The 22385-nt window shown below is 44.9% G+C and overlaps 1 protein-coding gene across 1 annotated transcript; it reads left to right on the top strand.

The window, feature by feature from the left end:
• Window positions 1–6088: 6088 nt before the first annotated feature.
• On the top strand, window positions 6089–13518 carry LOC128711306 (protein timeless). The gene is made up of 14 exons (XM_053806173.1): window positions 6089–6959; window positions 7083–7426; window positions 7480–8012; window positions 8098–8239; window positions 8585–8803; window positions 8902–8970; window positions 9068–9291; window positions 9431–9629; window positions 9701–10322; window positions 10406–10606; window positions 10845–10959; window positions 11823–11885; window positions 12173–12406; window positions 13425–13518. Exons 1-14 carry the CDS (start codon window positions 6089–6091, stop codon window positions 13516–13518), a joined length of 3930 nt encoding a protein of 1309 aa, XP_053662148.1.
• Window positions 13519–22385: the final 8867 nt, after the last annotated feature.

The following is a 22385-nucleotide window of genomic DNA, read 5'->3' as shown; positions in this document are numbered from 1 at the left end:
TACTACATTTTACTAAACAACGGCCTTATACAGAAAACAGTACATTATCGAATATCTTAGGGTACTTTTAGTACATGAATTCTTATTGGGCACATTTTTTGTAAATTTTTTACAGTTTTCCCAACAAGGCTGGATAAGAGTTTCCCAACAGTACACACAATTTTTCCGACTCACTGATTCAACGATAAGACACATTACAAGATTGGTAGAAAGAATTCAAATGACATTGTTTTGAACGTGTCCATTGGCAGCGAAGTGAGGTATCTTGACGCACTTATCGATCTAAAAGTGTGAAATTATCAATTATCGTTAATTCCATAGCAAACAAGACGTGAACGTTTCGCTCCAGGTTGTAACGCAGCAAGCAAACCTTCATTATGTAAATTACGCATAAAAAGGTTTGTGTTTACTTTCTAAATCTTTAGCAAAACAACGTTAAGAATCGAGTAATTTGTAAAGGGTACTTTAGGATGGAATCTGCCCAGTAGAGAGCCCAAAAAAGTGTGTCAAAAAAAATGCGAATAATGCTGCCATAAAAGTTCTTAATTAATTTTTTTTTTAAGCCATACCGTTACGTGAAAATATAATATTTCATTTAAAAAATCGAGAATTCAAATAACACTTTAGCCTAACCATTTTGCATGTGCTTCTACATGCAACTGGGGCACAATAAAAAGACAAGATTGGTTTGGTTTTAATTATGCTTCTTTTGTCTTTAAATATCCATATTGAAAAGGGAAAAACCTCAGCGAAAACCGATGCAATGTAATTAAATGCTGAAGGGACTCGCTCTTTTTCATGCATTCGACACAGTTAACCACACAGCAAAATGGTGCTTCAGGTTTTACCCACAAAAAGCCATCCGAAACCCATTTATGACAGGACGCGCAATGTGCAACCTCAATGAATAGGGTTTTCTTGTATGAGTTCAGAACATTTGTATGGGATTTGCTGCAACCATTTTTCCACCGTCGCACGGCTTCCACGGAAACTGTGTAATCAAACGCGTCACCATCGTTTCCTGTCCTTTTGCAAACAGAACATTCCATTCCGACAACTGGAAGCGAAACCCTGCAGCAAAATTCGCACTTCGCTCGGCGAAAGCGAAGCAAGCCACGCCAGCAAACCTAACCGAAGGCATCGCAAGTTGACTGAAGCGATCTGTACTGGGTTTTATCCACACCGCCATGCCTCCCACAGAAGTCTAGCAAATTCGCAAACAATCCAACAACTTGGGGCAGGATTTAAAAATAAATAATATTTCCCTCACAACAAGTCGTGGTTTTATGTTTCTTTCCCGGGCTGTAATGTTGTGCAATCTTTGCTCCCACTCGAGACGACTCGAGAAGCCCCAAGGGATTTTTGTTTGCGATTTTTATCAACACGTAACGAACTGCTTTTTTTATTCGTAAATACCATTCTGTGCTGCTTTACAGACCGTAGGTTAATAATAGCGATTAAAAGTTTCATACCAGACCGGATAAAAGTCTGCCCGATTGTTTTCTCGGGAAGAAGAGTGATTCAATTAATGCGTGCCAAAATAAACGTACGATTAAATATTTAATGAAGTCGTTTTGGCGAAATGTCACCCGAAAAACCCCCACCTATCGTTCGCTTCTACGACGAAACGTTGGTGAACCGATAGAGAAGTTTGAGAATTGTTAATTCGAAGTTTTGCTTTAATTTACACAAAACATTGCAGCCCATAAAAATGTGCATAGTAATTTCTATTCTAACGCGGACTAACTTAGAGTTAACATTTGTCGACGCATTAATGAGCGGTGTCTTGTTTGAATTGGTTGTAGCGAATGAAACAGTGAGAGAGAACGAAACCATAAGCATTATGGAATCGATTTGAACATCTTTTAACTCCTCCGGATTGTCCGAACCAAACCGACAGCTGTAGCGAAAACGTGACACACTTCCACAGCCGCTGGTACCTCTGCCCACACGAAACACTTGCCCTTGCCAGTGTAGCCGCAGCGTTACGCATGAATATCGGGGACTCTCCAAGAAATTGGTTTGGAAAAGAAAGAACCATGTCCCGAACGAACAAGCACTTCGAACGGGATAAAATTTGAAAACTATTTTTGAGTCGCAATTGATCGCTACCCTGAGCTGTGTGTATCTAGCATAAGCAATCTGTCTTCGTACCTTTACCGCCACATAGCCTTCGGTGACTTTGGGGTTATTTGTAACGCACTCGATGGGCATGCATATTGCATATTGCTAGTTTCGAAAAAAAAGCCCACCCAATCGCCCATTGATGGATGAAACCGGCAGCATCTGAAATTCAATTAACGCTTTAGCAATGCACAACACGGCGTTACCAATGCAAAACTCCATCCCTGTCCGCGTCATGGAAGTGTGTCTCAAAACATCCCTGGTTGGATTTGGAAATTAAAGTAACTTCTTGCGTGCGAGAGTGGAATGCTTTTGTTGAAAGATGCTTGATGCATATATTTGAGCAGAACAGTCAACGGTACTTACTGTAACAATAACATATTTGGCTGAGCAAAACAATGGAAACGCCCAAAAGTAACATTGTACTTCCATAAAAATCATCCCACATGTCGCTTGGAGGTTTGTTTTTTTTTTTGTGGGAAAAAGGTTTATTTGTTCATGAAGTAGCCTGATTTCACATGACTGTTTGCTTACAGCACAGTATCGGATGTGTGCATTCCAGCAAAAAAGGTTGAGAATATATCATGTACAGTGGAAAGGATGTACACGAGACACCGGCAAACATCCTTGTTGCTAGAATAACATATCCTTCCCCGAAGGTAGTGTGATAAGTGTGATTGTTTGAATTCCATTGAAGAGCAAGAAATGTAAATTCCAATGCACTTTTTTATCAAGTATTTTGAGTAATACAATTTAATATGAAATTCAGAATAATCAAATGATCTTTTTGATAATATTGAGCTACTTGATGTCTGCGCGCATAGTAACGCATGAATTGCCGACAGAGGGCGCTATCGTCGGGAGAAGGGGAGATAACATGTCTCTAAAAAATTGTATAAGTAATAACACATCTTTTTACAGTTAATATCCTTTTTTTGGGGCAGTAGGTGTTTTTTTTTTAGCAGTGGCTTGTTTGCAGTGGCCTGTTTGCATCAAATGACATGACTAAATTGACATTGAGAATTCCATTTCAATCTGTGAAAATACAACAGATGCATCCTCAGAGGAACCTCCCGTGATAACCTGTCCTTGTGCCGTTCTAGTGCATCGGTATGTAACCAATTCAATCACACTAGGTGGATCGTTTTGCGAGAAAATTGTAATATAAAATCCACCACGAGTCAAAATAATAAGTTAAACGTTCAAACGCATAACACATCTACCGGCCGCTTCGTTATGGCAAAACATTCCGCCTGACTGGACACACCAGGCCAGCTTGCATGGTTGCAGCGGAAATAACACATTCACACTGACCATTGTACGTAAAGCCCTACAGCACCCAGGTCCAAAAACCGAAATAGTGCCATACTTACCACTCGTAGTGCTCGCCCTATTGTTGAACGCAAGTTACTTTTCTTCACAGGAATTCCATCTCGAAGAAAGGTTATTTCTGACCCAAACAATGCACTATTTACAACACTTCTCCCCAGGGTGTGCGAACCGCATTTCTATGAAGCTCCACCTGTTTTTGCTATTTTTCATCCATCAACGTGATCAGGTCGGTGTTAAAAACGAACTCAGCGGAAAAAAAAAGTTTTGTGTTCTAAAACAGAACTTCTCCAGCTGCCTCGTGAATCTGCTGAGTAGTGAAAGTGCAGCAAAAAAAAAAAAAAAAACATCCCCGGACGAAGCCTTTTCCCAAAGTTGTGGAAGAATCTTTATTTGTTCGGTTTGTTTCGGTCTCACCCCCTGAGCACTGTGCAATGTTGTGGCTAATTTCAACACTTGAAACTTTTCAACAATGGTCGTTGGCTGGTCGTACGAACACCTCCATAAGACTCGGTGGCAGAAACTTTTTCAAAAACACCTGACAGAGTGTGTAAACTTCGTTGAAAAGATCTATTCTTCCTCCGGAGCTCCTTCCAATCTCCATTGCGCAGCAACTCACAACAATAAGGTGAAAATGTAACACAGTGAAGACAGATGTCTAGTACATTCCTGTTCGTGGCTACTACTTCCCGGCCATGTCTGCACGTGTTCAACAGAGTGTTCACTGCGTGGTGCGTGTTGATACGGAGGTTGATCAAACCACGAGGTTGACATTTTGTGTGGTGATATCGGTGGAAAATTTTCCACATCCCAATGCTCCCTTGTGCAAATCATGGCGCGATGGGTTAACGAGACATCATGGAGAGCCTCCCATGGGAGTTAGTGAATGTAATAATCCCGATATCGATTGTTGCTCCAATGATAATCCTCCACAACGCCATAATTTTCTTCACCACTTTCATTAGCCGAGGTGGAATTGGAGACGAACCCGTTGGGGTGGTGCCGAACGGAGTACTTTTGGCTCACGTTGCCATCGCTGAACTTGCTCGTGTGCCACGGGACCCGTTAAGGAAGAAGGTTAATACATTTTCTTACAATTTCTCACCAGCACCAGCAGTGTTTGTGTGGGAGTGATTATGTACCGAACCTTTAACGACCGATACGGCAACGAGACTACACAGCAAAACCAGAAAACAACTCATACATTTCACCCACCAACACAGGAAACCGAAACTGGATTAGGGCCCCGTCGGTCGCTTCCTTGTTGGAAGCATGTCTACGGCTTCGTTGACTCACATACGGTGGACAGTGGAAAAGCCGGAAAAGGTCACCGTGCGCTAACGTAACTCACTCACGAAGCACGCTCGACGCCAGTATGCCACTGACCGCTGTCCAGCGCACGGGAATGTGTTAATAAAAAAAACCTACCCCGAAAAGCATCCGGTAAGTGAATGTATGTGCAAATCCAGATCCTATTATATGTCTGCAGGAGGTGGCACCTCCCACCCTCAACCGTGTCTTCAGCTAAAATGCTGCCAAACGCAACCCAACATGTGACATTTCGGAGGACGATCCACGGTGGCGGCCGTAAGGGGGCCGTATTTGAATTTTCGGATTAACATATCTGATCGGAATTTCATCTTCATCTATCTCAACCGATGTCCGAAACGATGTTGTTGCGTTCGGTCCCTTTGGACAGATGGGTTTTTGGACGACGGAGATTCCGTGGCATGATGGCAGTGACATACATACCACCAAGAAGCTAAACATGTCTGCAATGCCATTTTATCTCATCTCTTTAGGAATGAGCTGTGTAGAGGGATATTTCAAAGACATGGAGACATGGATTATGACATAAATGTACTACCACTACCAGCTTCTTAATTTCGGTGACGTTAGAAGATTGTGTAATAACGTAACGTGGCGTGGCGCTTATCATTACCGTTTGCCCTTTTTGGCAAAAGGTTGGGAACCATGGTGGGTGAACGCGGTGACTAATATGTGGCGGTGGCGTGATAAATATAAACGTAACATGGTTCCACGATGGGCATGATTGAGATGGTTGGCGAGGATGTTTATTAGGCCATAAATAGCATTAAGGAGGAGTGCGTGAAGTGATACAATTTATCACGCCATTTCATTGCCAATATGTTTTCATTTCATACAAGTGTTTCTATTTGTGTGTTTGTAGTAATACTTAAAATCATAGTACTCTTGATATCCTTTACACTACAACCGGACATTTGTTTTTAGTCGCATTTATTTTGTTATTCATTTCTCGTCTTATGTCTTTTACTTTCATATCTCCACTCTTCTTTTTAGCAAGCGATTCCAATGGATACAAAACCTCGTTTCATTCAATCAGATCCTCGCTCCCAAACCAGTAATCTTCAAACGCGAACAGATTATCCTTCAAAGGACACTTAAAGAAATTCGCCCGCACAGTACAACACCTGTCGCTTGGATACTTTAGTCGTATTTTTTGTTTCGTTTTAACCCATAAATCTCCTCGTAAAAGACCATCCAATTAATTTCGAATCCCATCCACCACCCATCCATCGAACGTATTCCCCACAGTCCGTACGGGGGAACCTTTCGGAAGGTAATTCGTTGGGAGCGAGCCTAGGTTGGAAGCATGGAATGGCTGCTAGCGAACCCGCAGATCAACAGCACCTTCGGTTCGCTGGGCACGTTCGAGGACGATGTGTACCACGTCAGCGAGGACTGTCTGGTAACGCTGGAGGAGATCATCTGTAAGCTGGCGGTGGAGGATGCGACCCTGCGAACATTTCGCCGGGCGATTGGGTTCGGGCAGAACGTTAAGAACGACATCGTGCCACTGCTGGTGAACGCGAAGGATGTGAAGATCATCGACACGACGATCCGGTTGCTGGTGAATCTGACCGTGCCGGTCGAATGTTTGCTACCGGTAGACCTTGTGTCGAAGTCGGAGATCGGCCGGCACACGATCTTCGAGCTGAACAAGCTGCTCATCACCAGCAAGGAAGCGTTCGTCGACTGGAAGACCACCAAGGCGGTGATCGACCACATGAAGGGTATACTCGAGCGGGACACGAAGCTATCGATCCAGCAGTGCGACAGCGTTAACAACTGTCTGCTGTTGCTGCGCAACATCCTGCACGTGCCGGAGATGGGCACGGGCGTGGGTACGCATGCGGGCAGCTTCCCGACCGCCGGTCATAACACCTCCTTCCAGAACCAAATCATCTGGAACCTGTTCACGCAGAGCATCGACAAGCTGCTGATCTACCTGATGTCCTGTCCGCAGCGTGCCTACTGGGGCGTCACGATGGCGCAGCTGGTAGCGCTGATGTACAAGGACCAGCACATCAGCACACTGCAGAAGCTGCTGAATCTCTGGTTCGAGTCGACGCTGTCGGAGAGCTCGGAGGACAACGAGAGTAACACGTCGCCGCCGAAGCAGTGCAGCGGAGACTCCAGTCCAATGCTTACGTCCGACCCAACGTCTGACTCGTCCGACAATGGTGAATGTCTACGCCGGGAACGTACCGTTTCCGGGCAGCAACCAACCGAACTGCGGCACAAGCCGCAGCACCAAACGCAGAACTTTGAACCAGCCGGACTTATGAACGCTGTTTGCATTTTAGGCAGTGGCAAAATGCCATCGTCCATGAGCAAGGAATGTTCGTCCGAGGCGCCGCAGGTCACGCGCATGGTTGCCGACTACCCGACCCAGATCATACTCTCGCGGGCGATCAAATCCCACCAGATGTACCACCAAACGCTGAAGGCGAACGCGACGGACGGGTGTATCTTGGGCGGGACGACCTGCGGAAGCTGCTGCAATGGTGGTGGTGGTGGTGGTGGTTGTGGCGCGAGTGGCAAACCCTCCTGCAATGTTGCTGGCATGCACCATCAGCAACAGCAGCTGTGTGATCACCAGAAGACACCCGCCTGTGCTTCCGATGGGCAGGAAGTTAGCCGAAACTTTGTATGTTCTTGTGCACTGTGCTGGGTTTATAATTTATTAACTTTTTCTTTCAGACCAAAAAGTCCAAAGGTGGCTCCAAGGTTTTTGAGTCGTCGGGCAGCAGCGGTTCGTCGGGCATCTTTTGCAAACAGACGGTGGCGGCCGCGGTCGCATCGGTCAAAGATCAAGCAATGAAGGAGTGCAGTAAGCCCCATAATGGGTCACAGTCGTGTCAGCAGCAACAGCAGCAGCAGCAGCAACAACAACCGCAACAATTGCAATCACCTCCAAAGTCACCAACATCACCATCCCAACAGCAACAGCAGTCACAGACGCAGCAACAGCAATCGCAACAAACGCAAAAACAAATACAAGTGTCGCTGTCGGAGAACTCTGACTGTGGTTATGGTACGCAGGTGGAGAAAGAGTCCATCTCCACCTCGAGCAACGAGGACGACAGTCCGCACCAGAAACCGATCCATCAGAAACCACCCTCCAACCAGAAGCAACGTTTCAATGCGGCCAACAAGCAGCGCAATCCCGTGTCGGTGCAGGAGAAGAAAGAATTGCGTCGGAAGAAGCTGGTAAAGCGGGGCAAGAGCAACATGTGAGTACTGTGGGTCACCCATTTCGACACGATTACATTACGGCAAACGTTTTCACACTTTTCCTTCTGTTTCATGTGCCATCAGCATCAACATGAAGGGTCTCATGCATCACGTCCCCACCGACGACGATATATCGCACATCCTGAAAGAGTTTACGGTTGACTTTCTGCTGAAAGGATACGGTTATCTGGTGCATGAGCTGCACACGCAATTACTGTCGGATCTGGTAAGTTTCCGGAGCAAAGTTTAATTGATGTGGTACAGCGTACGAGGTGGGCGTACGATGGCCACACACATGAATGCTTGCGGTGCGATTTAATATTCAGTTCGGTTGAGTGGCACCGTGCAACACTTAGGGTTGCTGGAGTACACCGCTGCTTGAGCATGCATCGTAATTGCGAAACATACGCCTCAAATCTGGTGCTGCTCCAAGATGATGGATGAAAATACGTTATACTTTAGCTTTCCAATAAGACAAAAAAAGTACATTTGTTGAATTTCATGATTTCATGATGCTAATAATCCGGGGCGTTTTTCTTCATTTGTTTCTCGCCGTTTGGTCGTTGCTCAGCAAGTGCAAATCGACACGTCACATTTTTTCTGGCTGGTTACGTACTTTCTGAAGTTTGCCACCCAGCTCGAGCTAGACCTGGAGCACATCAACAGCGTCCTGTCGTTCGACATCATAAGCTACCTTACGTACGAGGGTGTGATGCTGTGCGAGCAGCTGGAGCAGCTTAGCAGAGCTACCGAAACAGACATAAAGCCTTGTTTGCGAAGAATTCATCTGGTAAGCCACAGCATTCTGCAGCAAAACATTTCGAGTGGCCCATTCTTATTCTGGAACGATATACCGTCCCGTTTATTGTTCCTCCCGCCCCATTGCAGGTTGTAACGGCGATTAGAGAATTTCTGCAAGCACTTGATACGTACAAGAAGAGTACACATCTGACAAAGGTAAGAATTTGGAGGATCTCCTCAACTGCCCACATTCGCTGGAATTCTTATTTCTATTTACCATTTCCTTGTGGTTCACACGTAACCCACATTACAGGAGGACAAAGAGAAGCTTAAGCTGCTGCAGATTCAGATCAGCTGCACGGAGGATTTGCGATGCCTGTTTGTGTTGTTGCTTCGGTGCTACAACCCAAACATTCAAAGCCGCCAGTACCTGCAGGATTTAATCGTGACCAACCATACGCTCCTGCTGCTGCTCGACGGTGTACGAGAACTGACCGCGGATGGCGTACCGGGCGACATGCTGGGCCACATCAAACAGTAAACGAACACACACAAACCATAGCACAATTGAACCACCAATGGAAGGCCGTTTTCCGCTGGGAAACATTTTCCCGACTCTAACCGATTGGTTTTTTTTTCTTTCTTTGTACGTTTCTTCATTTTGCGCTGATTGCAGGTTCGCAACGGTGGAGATAATGCATCAGTACGGGTTGCTGCTGGAAGACTTCCGCGAGAACGGGGCATTCGTGAACGATTGCATCTTCACGATGATGCACCACGTGGGCGGCGATTTGGGTCAGATCAATGTGCTGTTTCAACCGAGCATCCTGAAAACGTACTCACAGATATGGGAAACGGAGTACGAGCTGTGTGACGTAAGTAGATGCGTGCGTGGACAATGTGGGTGTGCGTTGTAAATATTATCAGTAACACATCTGCATCACAGGATTGGTCCGATTTGATTGAGTACGTCATCCACAAGTTCATCAACACACCGCAACCGGCACCATTGACACTGTCGACAACACTGCCGGAGATCAGTACGCAGCTGCTATCGAGCAATTTGCTCGTTACCTGGACACAGGAGGAAAAGGACTCGCTGCACTGGTACTATGTGCAGTGCCGTCAGAGCAAGTGCGTCGTGGCGGACATTTTGAAGCTGTTCCAGGAAAATGGTAACCAGCAGAAGACGCGCCTGTCCATCATCGAGCAACTGCTCGAGCAGAACATCATCACGCTCATCCAGTACGACGATCTGATGAAGGTGGAAAATCCGGACTACGAGCGTAATGTGCAGACACCGGCCCTATCGGTCGCATCGGCCGACTCACCCAAGCCGGAGGACGGTGACTCGAAGTCATCATCCAAGGCGGTGGACGACATACAGGTGTTGCGCGACCGGCTCCAGAAGGAAAACCGTGGCAAACTGATCGCCTGGCTGCAGAAGAGTTTGCTCGACTGTTGCTTCGTCAAGTTGAATCTGCTGAGTGGCAACGTGTACGTGACGGCAGGCATTGGTGGCAATATGGGTGTGGTCGTGATGGAGCCAGTGTCGTACCATTGCATCTGTAAGAATTAGTTGGAGTAGTTAAGCTACGTCTGCTATTTATGCTCACATCCTCGCCGACTGTTCTCTCTCTCTCTTCTCCAGTGAAAAAGAAATCCATCCCGGTGGTACCATGGAATCAGGACCAGTTTGCGATACTGTCCTACCAACCGTTCATACTGCTGCTTCACAAGCTCGGCTTCCATCTGCCGGCCGATGCGAAGAAAATGTTTGTGCGGATTCCCGAATTCTGGACGGCGGACATCCTGTACAACATCGCGCTCAAACTCGGTCCGCTGGATAAATGTAAGTACGGATGGCTGTGGGCGTTGGCGTTACGACCCACCGCCGCTCTATCGTTACATCATTCGCAATTACCCCGCATTTCCGGGGCTTTTCCACCCCTTTTGATGAAGTTGTCAATAAACGTCTTTCTGTTTTTCTCTTCTTCTGTGTTTTTTTTTTATTTACTGCATACCGGCTGGTGGACGCACGACGCTTCTATCTCTCTCTCTCTCTCTTCTCTCTGTTTCTTCCCGTACAGCGATTCTTAAGTTCGATCTCAAGTACCTCAACAAGGTTCTTTCGATGGAGAAACAAGCTAAGGCCGACCCTTGCCCGCCGAACGATGCTCGGTTAGAGAACTTTGGATTATCAAGGTCCAGTTAGCCAAGTCATACACCCATCAGGTTAACTACTTTCAGTTGATGTTTTAGGACCGCGTCAGGGGGAGCGCATGGCTCTGTCTTTTGAGAAGGCGGTGGGGCGGGTTGGTTTCGGGGACGGTGACACGAGCGAGCGCAACTTCTGACCACGCGGGCACCTCGCAATACCGTGGTACGCTGCGCACACCGTTTGATCCGTGCACGGATCGGACGGGTTGCGTGTTCGCGCACGGTTGGGCTGGTGTCTGCGCTTAAAACTATCATATTTTAGTAGCATCTTAGGTTTCTCTTGTGTTCTTGTTTTGAATGTTAGCGTTTTGTTTTTCACGCATCTCACGCATTAGATAAGTGTGTAGCTTTGTTTGAGTCAAAAGTCGTCTAAGAAGAGCTAGGTTTAGCGATGTACAATTCATTCCAGCGCTAGCAAATTTCACACACTGCATGCATCCTTAGTAATAGTGCCCAACTCGTTTCTTGCTCTTGCTTCTCCTCATCAGCTGGCTTCTCTTATTCGACGCGTACGATGGATTGGTGTCATGATAATAATCAAATTTCACTACCTTAAGCCATTCAATTGGCATTATGCACAAACTGAAATGAAATCGAGCACCTCGCCCGTTATTGAATTTGGAGAAGTAATGACTTCACTAGATCATTGTTAATTGCCCAACAAAAACACAAGTAACATCTATCATCTTTGGCAAGTTTCGACAATCCCGCTCGCCAGGGACAAAACTTCCAATCAGACCACAATCCATCAAACCAGTCAGTTTAGTGTGTTACCAGCTGCGAAACTGTGTACCGACTAGCAACTGCTTCGACTGATAGCGTTCCTTCCCACTCTCATCCCGATACAGATTCAGCCCTCAAATCACAACTAACTGGCTCGATGTAGTGATGCGCAGTAAGACTGTGCAGAGGTAAGCAAAAACCCGAGAAATCCGTCCGGAAAATACTCATTAGCGTAATTGCTACCAGGCCGCATGTACGACGGTGGCCCCCACATAGAGTGTGTTGATTTCATTGGGGAGGGAATGTCAGAATACAGACACATCCAATCGTTCCATCCGCGCGGTTCCATTCATGATGCTATCTTCCGTGCAAATTGTTTCGTCCTTACCTTCCATTTTTGGAAGATAGTAAAACGGAAGTGGTAACGTTCGGCCAGTAGTACAACCGTATCTGTTCGTTTTGTATTATCCATCAGCAAGCGTAAACTGGATCTGCCCGGTCCGTCAAAGGTTATCGAGACGGCCAACGCTACCCACCCGAGTGCGACGCTGAAGACGGGCGGAAAGCCACCGGTACAGACGAAAATGCTGCACGACCTTTCGATCATTGTCGAATCGAACGATGACGACGATGACGAGCTGCCGGCGGACGAGGACGATGGGCTGGACAGCTCCGAGGTGCCGGTGCTGGAGGAGCACGATGTCGTCAGGTAGGTGGTTCACTTACCAGCGCACTATCAAACGGTGGCGAGCGGATAAATTATTCCGTTCGGTCAATTTTCCAGCGCGAATCAATTTGTCCAACACTCCGAGCGCTTGTCGTCGTCGTCCATCACATGGGGTGGTTTATGCGAGCGCATAATGCTTGGGGACATTATACGGTTTGTGAAGTGTAAGGTCAGCGAAGGCGCGGTGGTACGGTGTATGCTAACATGACTTTGCTTTCACATAATGTAATACATTTTTAAAACGGGCAAAATGCAAGCTTGTTAGATGATTGAATGAGGCGGACAAATTATGCCACTCGAAAGCGACTGGAACATGTGGCACGAAACATGGGTATGGTTGTGTCTCTGTTCCAGGGGTTTTAACAGAGGTTTTAAGAGGATGCAAGTTTATTTTTCAAAGTTTATGAAGAATAAGTTGAATGCAAATATAAGGCAAATAAATTTTATGAGTGAAAAACTACTCAAAATCATCAGGGATTACTTTTTGTGACAAGTAAAAGGTTTAACTAGCTTGAAAACCCTGCGGAACGTACCTTCGTTTGGTCCTCCCGCTCTAGAAATAGAATTTCAAAGCTCTCGCACTAGGACTGAAACGCTGTGTGGCGTCGAATAGAAATGTTCATTTAATGGTGATTTATTTCCAATAACCATCGCGATGCTAGCGACCGCATATGAGACGTCATTGGTCTCTCTGGCGTATAGCACGATTCACGACCACAAGGTTTACCATTGCAGCTGCGGTAATTGATTGCCCCTACGGCAGTGACTGTGGGCCCTCGGCAGGAGAGAACGTACGCCCGACGTCCTCCAGTGTCGAGGTGTCGTGCCGCTGGGTTGTGATAAATCCCCGTGTAATTGAGTTAGAAACCCTCAAATTTGTATCGTTTAGTTGAGTTCTAGCACCTAGTAAAAGTGAGTTAATTATCGATCTATTAATAATCCGATTTTTTTTGTCTTTATCGTTCCCGCTTCGTGTCGATATCCATTCTGTTCTGCGCAGTGCCTGTGAGACCGCTTCTGTCGCGTCGGATCTGACCCGCATGTACGTAAGCGACGAAGACGACAAGCACGACATTGTGCCACCGATTTTGTAAGACAATTCAACCACTAAAACGTAACGGCAACAAGTCATCGAAGAAACTCATCGACGAAACGTTATTTAGCACCTAGTACACACCATTTCCCGTCATGTTGTCTGTTTTACTGTCGGATATTAGTGATTTTTCTGGTTTCATCATCATCATGCATCACTTTTTCCGAAGTGCAAAAAAAGATTCTTTCTCTCAACATCCAAGTGTGTCCAATATATAACGCACACACTCTCAAAAACACGTACATATTATCAATCAAATCAGAAGCTTCCTAGAAGCCAATTAACTCTCGTTCATCCAAAGCAGCGGACTACTTATCCAACTCCAGGAATGTCAAACCAAAGTTTTACGCAAAGCAAGAATTCCGACAGCTAAATAATCCATACCACGTAGAGCGCCTGCAAATAAAGCTTCAATGTTGAGTGTTTGTTCGCAGTTAGTAAGATTAGATGCAATTCAATTGCATTCTCCATTATTTTCTGAGGCGATGGGGGATGGATTGATCCGGACCAGTGTATTGTTTCCTTTGCTCTATTATTGAGCAATGAAGGTGATGAAATAGATGTAAAAAAAAACTTACAATCCTACACAAGGACATACAGATGTACTATCTTCATGTTGATCACTGTTGCTCTCGATTGGCTGTAAAATTTCAACGGGAAACAAAATGGACACTCTCACCCGCTAGGGTGCTGGGGGGATAGAAGGGAAAAAATCGTCTAACGATACACCGAAGGAAATGATGTTAAAGTTAAGTGTGTGTGTGTGTGACACAAAGTCACTGAGAGCCGAGAGCTTGATGGGGTTTAAACAGGAAGCGGAGGTTTATAAGGTTACCAACTACATTAGGTATAGTGTTATTTTAAGGCAGATGCAAACTGCGCATACCCCTCCAAATCTGCATTGACGTTTTATGTCATGTTGTTTTCCATTTGTTTTTTGTTTGATTATTGTTTCAACATGCCGAACCTGTACGCGTCCGTGATGATTGCCGGCCACGCCCGGAGGTGACAGCATGTGTGACAAGACTGCATAGGAACCAGGGGAACCAATCAAAGTGCTACTTGACAAACGTTCGACACACGGTACAAATCGTTTAGCGCTAGGAGGAAGAAAGTGTGTAGTGAGTGAAGAAAAAGGAATGGTAGAGAAATTGTTTTGCTAAAAGTGTTCCCGATCGATCACTGTTTTGTGTAGCAGCAGTGGTAAAACTGGTTCGCCAACAGTACCGGCCCGGTGTAGAGTGAGAGAGGAACGCTAAGGCAAAAAGTCTTTTGATAGAGCATCCGCTACGGATTCGCTTCTCAGAGGCTGTGCATGAAACAGAGAATCAAACAAAAAACAGGAAAGTAAAGATAAATCGTACTAAGAGCTTTTACTAGTGCACGTTTGCATCTGGACACCGACGTGTGTGCCAAGTGCATTGAATAGTTTATGTACAACTGGTTAAAAATAAAAGATGAATAAATGTAGCTATTTGTGGAAGCAACGGGAGTGGTAAATACGCCAAAGAACTGTTCCGAAATAAGCATCGATAAAGGGAAAAGTTGGTAAGTACAGAATTGTGTGTACATAGTTGTGAAACCTCACAGTATTATCACATCAAATTGCCTCACGGTAGAAACGCTGTAGATAATTACCTATTGGGTATTTTTTTTCATTATTTTAAAAATAAGTACTAACAATATTTTTTTAATACCACTCAAATTGACAAATTTTTAAAAATTTGGAAAAAAATATCATTACATTAAATCACAGCTTCGCGAAAATATTTGGTGCAAACACGTGAACACTCACCTCAGCACCAGGTGCTGACGAAGCCTCATTGTCTCATCATGGATCCGAGGCTCGAGGAGACATTCTACTCCACTAAGCACAAATTTTATGTCCGGAGGAATAAAGGAGACAAAATTCTACAAAGTTTGCCCAGAAATACAAGATTTGACAAGCGATCAAATTAAATAGTGCTCGTCCGTTACATCGTTCGTCAGTTCTTTGATACCGGGATTGTAAGCTGAGAGATGCAAATCAATAAATGTCTACAGATGCGCCTACTTCGTCTGTAAAAACAATTAGAGTGTCATACTATCCGCTGGTCTGATTCAACCTTGTGCTTTGTATTCATTTTTTTCCTCGAGTGACACAAAATCAAGTAGCGTACTTTCGCTCCTACTTACATTAATCCTTCAACCGCGCTGGAATTAAAGACCATCAAAACAGGGCCAAGTAAGCACCAGAGAATCATTCCTAGGAGCTCAAATCTTAAGCAGACATGAATGAAATATGAGTTTTCGTACAGAAGAATCTGTATTCAGAAGCTGTATTTAGAGAACATAATGTACATATTTAAGCTTAATGTGTGAGCGTACGGATATGGGTTTAAAGTTGAATGAAATAAATTTGCCATGAGCTTACTTAAGGGCTGTATTGAAATAACTGAAAGTTTGAAAAGCATCGATCACGCAGTTAATCTTCTACAGCATTTCGACCGTAATGAAATTTGATATGGGACACCCTTTATTCTAAATCCCAATATAAAATATGTCTTTGCTGTTGTAGAAACATTAAATATCTATTTAAAGTGTTAAGCTTTAATCACTGTTGCGGTTTGTCTACAACAATCTACAATTATTTCAAGAGTAAAAAGCTGGTTTAATCCGTGTTTGACAACACTGATACGTAGGCATACGTAGTCTGATGATCAACAGTTGTTATAAATATTTTAAAAACTTGTTTGTTCATATCACAGTATAGCGAGGTGCGAATTACACCCCAACGACAATGATTAACCGTCGTGCTAAAAAAAAACGCCTAAGATGATCTTGGAATTCATTTCAGTTCAATCTTACGATAACTTCAATAAATTATTCGATCGACAACCTAACGACAGCATGCACGTGCATGCCATGAGTCATTTTGCAAAGAAAAAAAAACAACAAGCGTAACTCAACCTGACAGTCTCGCTCCCCCGAAGGTAAAAGATCCGCTTTATCTGATCGGTTCGCGACAAGCAATTTCTTCCATCTTTCGCCACGATCGCCTTTCGCCGTTTTGCCCCTGTGTAGACACGCTCGCGGGTGGAAACAAAAATTTGTTCCACTGTTCCACTGCGGACTTGGTCCAACGTCGAACATGTGTACGAAATTGAAACTTCAACACGAATTGGCATGCGCAAATCGAAGTGCCACCGCCGTTTGGCCGGTGTACGACCGAATCAAACGTGAACTCCCCAGTGACCCCAAGCCGAGACAGCCGCGTTGACCGGTGGCCATGTCTAATTGAAAAGTCGTGACCGATCGATGTACGCCAGGTCGGACGCGTCCAAATGTCACGTACACATCTAAAATCGCATGCTAATGACCGTTGTGCCTGGGGTAAGTATCGGGATAGGCGAATGCGAATACAGCTCCCAAAAAACCTCCAGCTGGCCGAAGGGGTTGGTAACGGCACTGCAACCGCTTGTGAAATGAACCACCGAAATGGTAGCGTTTTCTGCAACGGGAGCAACAGGACACTGGCGTTGAAGTTGGCTGATGACACGATTAGGCCAATCGGCGATGTCAACACTGCTAACGAGCCCGGTCGGTTGCTTGGCGATCAGCGATCGGTTCAACTAGTGGTAATAACGACGTTACACCACACACATGACCCCTCGATGGAGGACTGCAGGTTGTTGCTACAGTTTTCCTTTTCACTTTACAAGACAACCCCGGTGCGTTCGATATGTTGTTCAATGATGCATAAAAATAGGTTCAAAAAAAACGTTACACACAGCCAACAGCTTCTTTTGTTCCCACAAAACACAGCATCTGTTTTCCAAGCGCTAAACGAAAGGTTTCGTATTGCTGAACACACCCCAGTGGGGGTGGGGCGATATTTATGATAGCACCCCAGTTCCACCGCAAAACCATATTAGGGCAATTAACTGAAGATCAAGATCACATCCGACAAACTACCGTTTTTTTTTTATGTTTCCACTCAGTCCGACGCATGTTCGCATCCATAATTCATCGCGGCTCATCACGCGGCTCGGCAACGGTTGCACAATCCGCTCGATGGGGTCGCGTTTCATTGCGAAGAAAGCGCACCCGGCGGGTGAACTTGAACTACACGGTCGTTACGGTCGACCGGCCATGTGTAATAGGCGGCGGCACTTGTTGGCACCAGTTGTGGTCAGTCCCCGAACGCCGGTGTCGGTTGCAAATAGTGCACGTTCGGGGGCATCTTCGCGGTTCCGGTAGAGCTTTTCAGACCGCAAGCTTAATGTCCCACATCCTGGCCACGGGTTGCGCCACGTCGAATCGCTTCGAGCCATCACCATCGTACCACATTTAGCTGCTGGCGGGCACAGAAATTCCGTCAACAGTGGGTTTGAGGTTTACGAAAAGTGGAAGGTTAGTTTTCGGATATTGTCACGGCACCTCGATCAAGGTGTTTGAATGCCATAAGACCGCGTTGACAGTGGCGAAGGCCACTCAAGGGTGCTGTTTGTGCCGGCGGGCAGATAGTAAAATAGAGAATGAATTAAAAAGAAAAAAGAACCACACTGAGAATGGGCCCCGTACCATGGAAGGTGTGACGTCCGCTGTACAAGATGTCACGAGATCGCGTGCGTGTGCATGCTGCCCCGTGGTAGGAACCTGTCGGCGCGCGCACGCCGATCCGTTTGCTGGCTACAATTAAGTAGAATAAATCAACCAACTTTCCCGATCGTGGTTTGAAGGGCTGCTGCTGCCTGTGCGTATGGGAACATTTGGCACGATCGGCCCTGCTCGTCTCAAAGTGAACGTGGCTGCCGTTCCATTAGACCAATGCCGTGCCTCTTTAACGCCACCGTTCCATTGCACAACTTTGAATGCCGACCCGGGGCCCGGACGATTGACCGGGGGGGTTCACTTTATTAATACCTCGCCCGATAAGCTCTGGAGCTGGTGCATTCAGCCTAATGTGCTCATTATCTGGACGCGAGACCCCACGTCTCGGGATTGGTGGGCTTGTCCGGTTTTGTTTAGGTTCGACATTTTATGAACTGTTTGACGCTACCGGGCGAGTGGGGTGCCTCAGAAACGAAATGGGGGTTGGAAAAAAGGGCCACCGCAGTTCAGTGAAATGAGTGGTTTCCTATTGGAGCTTATTAATTTTAATGGCACCTAAATACGACAGGCGAGTCAATTGGGTAATATTCGATGCTTGCTGATTGCTGATTAGCGACTCCAATATTGGAAAATATAGGAGATTTACACGAATGGTTCAATTATTTATGTTTACATTTAATGTTTGTTTATATTTTAATGACTTTCCAGAACATTTATTAAGGTACGTTTTACTAATGAGCAACTTGAATGAGGCAAAAATAAAGATATCATGAAAAGTATGGAAAATGTATTTAAAGTGCCTCAGAAGCACCAGTATTAGTTCAATTTTCCACTCGCCACTCGCAGCAAATTTCCACTCGCTTGAACATTGAATCGCTTCGCCACGAGTACATTCAGATGCAAACCAACTACAAAAAATAATAAATAAAAACGCACATAGAGGGCAAACATCAAAGAGCTAACCTATCAAACCAACTGTGTGTTATGGTACGTGTAGCACATCAAACGATGTTGCAAAAATTAGTTTGTTGGTTACTTTACAAAAAAAAAAGCTGGAACACCGCGGTCCATTGTTTAAAACATAATGCGAAAAAAAAACCTCTGCACTTAATTCGCCATTTTCAATTACTAATTGTTACCAGCATCTATTACACAAGCGTTTCTGTCCGCTGCGCGTCAATCTGTTGCTTTCCCCACGCAAATTAAACCATTTCCCCGTCCTCCATCAGTCACATTTTCGGGGCTCCCGAACACGAACAAGCAAAACCACCTTCCTCGCGGATTTAATTTTAGTTTTGCGGGCGCGAATCATATCACCGCTCAAACACAAACAAAAACAAAAAGCCCAAGCTACGGAGCATACTAATAGCATCGTTGGCATGATCATGATTTTGCACTAAATTACCGTGAACAAGCTTTGCATGCGTGTGTCATAGCGCGCCGGATGCGTTTGATGTTGGGTGTTTTGGGTCGGATGAAAGATGCAACATCGTATTCCGTTCCGGTTCGGTCCGAAATCAAGATCTGTGTCCCATGATGGCACCCGCTTGGAAATAGTTTCCAGTGCGGAATATCGCCACTATCGCGCTTGCAACCAAGCAACCTTGGTTGCCCATGGTAACTTCGGTAATGGTGAAGCTTTGACGGTGTCTCAGCATGTCTTAAACGCGTGTGTGCATGCAACCCGCTAGGTGATGGGCCCGGTGGATTGTGGTTGACAAATTTGGCCGTTGCCGGTGTCGGTATATTAAATGAAGCAGTAAATTAATGGGTGGGTCCAAACCATGGGCACGGCACGGTTGCTTTGCCGCCACATTAACTAACCATAATGTGCATGGTAAGGTATCAGCTCCAGAACAAAAGCCACAACCATCTTTTGCCTGACGATGTTTTTTTTTGTTTTTCGTAACTAGTTACGGAGATTCCCACGCAATGGGTGATAAGCGTGAAAGTGAGTTGGACGGTTGAGGCGCATGTTTTTAGACGCGTTTCTGTTAGATCGAACCTATGTAGTAGCATTGGGAAGCTAGATTGGCTTTAGATGATCAAATATCTGAAGTAATTGAGGTAAATCTGTTGTCATAAAGGTATCTACGACAACTTCCCAAAACTGATCCACTTCACTGTAGAGACTCATTTCTCACATGTTATATTTATGCATGCGCAATACCAATTTTAAAAATATGACAAATGAAAAATTGTTTTATAAATGTTCTGTATAAAACATAGATGTGCAATGCTTAATAATCATATTTGGTGTATTTACCATGTTTTTGGTTGGAAAAAGTCCCATATTGTGGATATAATAGTTCAGTGGAAATCTGGAATTGTGAATTTTTGTATAGAAGAAACTCTCGATTCGATTAAACCCCTCCCTTGACAGATATTTCAAGCTTGACTTTAAGTATTGACTCAGTTTTTGTTCTTTCATTTTTTCCAAGTCGTACTCCAGTCATTCCATTCCAGTATGCCAGACATGACGAAAGCCCTACACACTGTCAAACAAATGATAAGGGATCTTCTGACATTGAGTTTGAATTGAAATGGAATCATGTGATGCTACCTTTTTGGGAATATTTTTATCTGAAGCAAACTTTATCGGAGGGATAGAAGATAGCCGCTTAGTCAGTGGCTTATTTAACCTAATAGCCCACAGTTTATTATTCGAGGTAACCAACATCAATAACCGATTTCCAATTGCACAATAATTCGTGCCACGTCCAAACATCTTTACTACACATCCTTCATCACCACATCACACCACAAACCAACTCGCGTTTTCATCGACTTTCCCGCGGCGGCTGCTTAAAGTTGAAAATCGTGTCGAATCTATAGTGTGTCTGTGTTTTTTTCTCTCTCAGCCTTTTTATTCCACGACCCGCACACCGTGTCTCGTGTAGGCGTCGCGCTGACGAGGGTTCAAGGGCTGTTTATGAAGCCGACGCAAGGCAAAGTGCACCCGGTGGCTTACGACTATCGTTCGCCCATCTGCCAGCTTCCGTTGAAGTACACACATTTCCGTCGGCGCCAAAACACCCCACACACAAAACCGTCCCACCGACCCACCGCGACACGGTTGATTTAGTCTGCCCTGTCTTCACACTGTTCTTTAAATCCATCCGCAACGCTGGAAGCCACCGAACGTGAAGGGTTTACAGACAAATTAATAATTTATCATCGCTTTTCTCGTGCAAAACCGCCCGCTGATCGATGACAGTCGCCATTTAGCCGCACGGTGCATCTATCTGATCGGGCCGGGCTGAAGGGATTGAATGAATTCTTGGGAAACAAACGAACACATCGCATCCGACACACTTGTTAGCCACCGTAAAGCGATGGGCGCACCTGAAAGTGTTATAGTTTGTTGATGTGTTTTTTCTTTCGTCTTTATGTCTCACCCTTTAAACACATCCCCCCATAGTGACTTTGCCGTGCGGACAGTTTTTTTTCTTCCTTAAGTAGTTTTGCTCTCAACACTTTAACACCCTTCTCGGTGATGCAATTCTGGCCGACGAGATGCAACATGGTAAAATCGTGCCAAAACACTTCGCGCGCCTGGAATCGGGGCGATGGGCGATTCAATTTATGCCAATAAATGGGTATATTGTTATGAATGGTAAATTGCAAGGAGAAAAAAAACTCGCGATGTTTATCTTATGAATTGGTGTTTAATTCTCCTGTTATGCAGTGTCAGCAGAGCGATGGTGCTTGTTGCAGAAGATTGCTCGGGGGGTAGTTAAATTGTGCAAATAATATGTCACTCTTGGAATGGAGAATGGGCCGGGAAGGCCAGTGTGAGCATAACGGAGATGAATCAACATATAATACGCCCGCAAATCCAGAACCAGAGCTTATTTTGCAAATTGGAATTGAGAGATGATCTGTTCGTTTTGTTTTTCATTTCATTGACTCTTTGTGGTTGTTGGGAATGGTTAAATCCCCGGATCTAATTGCAAATTCAACCAACAAATATGAGCTGTTTCAAATAGTACAGCTGGTAGTACAAGATTCAACAACACGCCAGGTCTTGAATACTTTCTTGGCAGATATTTTGCTCTCATCAACAGGCTATATTTTCGTTTTATCACTCTTAGAGATAAATAAATAACAATTAATATTTCAATATTTACATTACAGGATATATATTTATATATTGGCCTGGTACAATATATATTAACCCATTACAGGAGCCTGTTCAATTTGTACTCTTATATGTTGCAAAATCTTTCAATACTTTCTTCATCATGATTCTCGAATTACATATCCGTAATTTTG

This window comes from Anopheles marshallii, chromosome 3 (genome assembly GCF_943734725.1).
Source record: "Anopheles marshallii chromosome 3, idAnoMarsDA_429_01, whole genome shotgun sequence".
NCBI classification, from domain to species: Eukaryota; Metazoa; Arthropoda; class Insecta; order Diptera; family Culicidae; genus Anopheles; species Anopheles marshallii.
This window is presented reverse-complemented; position numbering and strand designations above follow the sequence as displayed.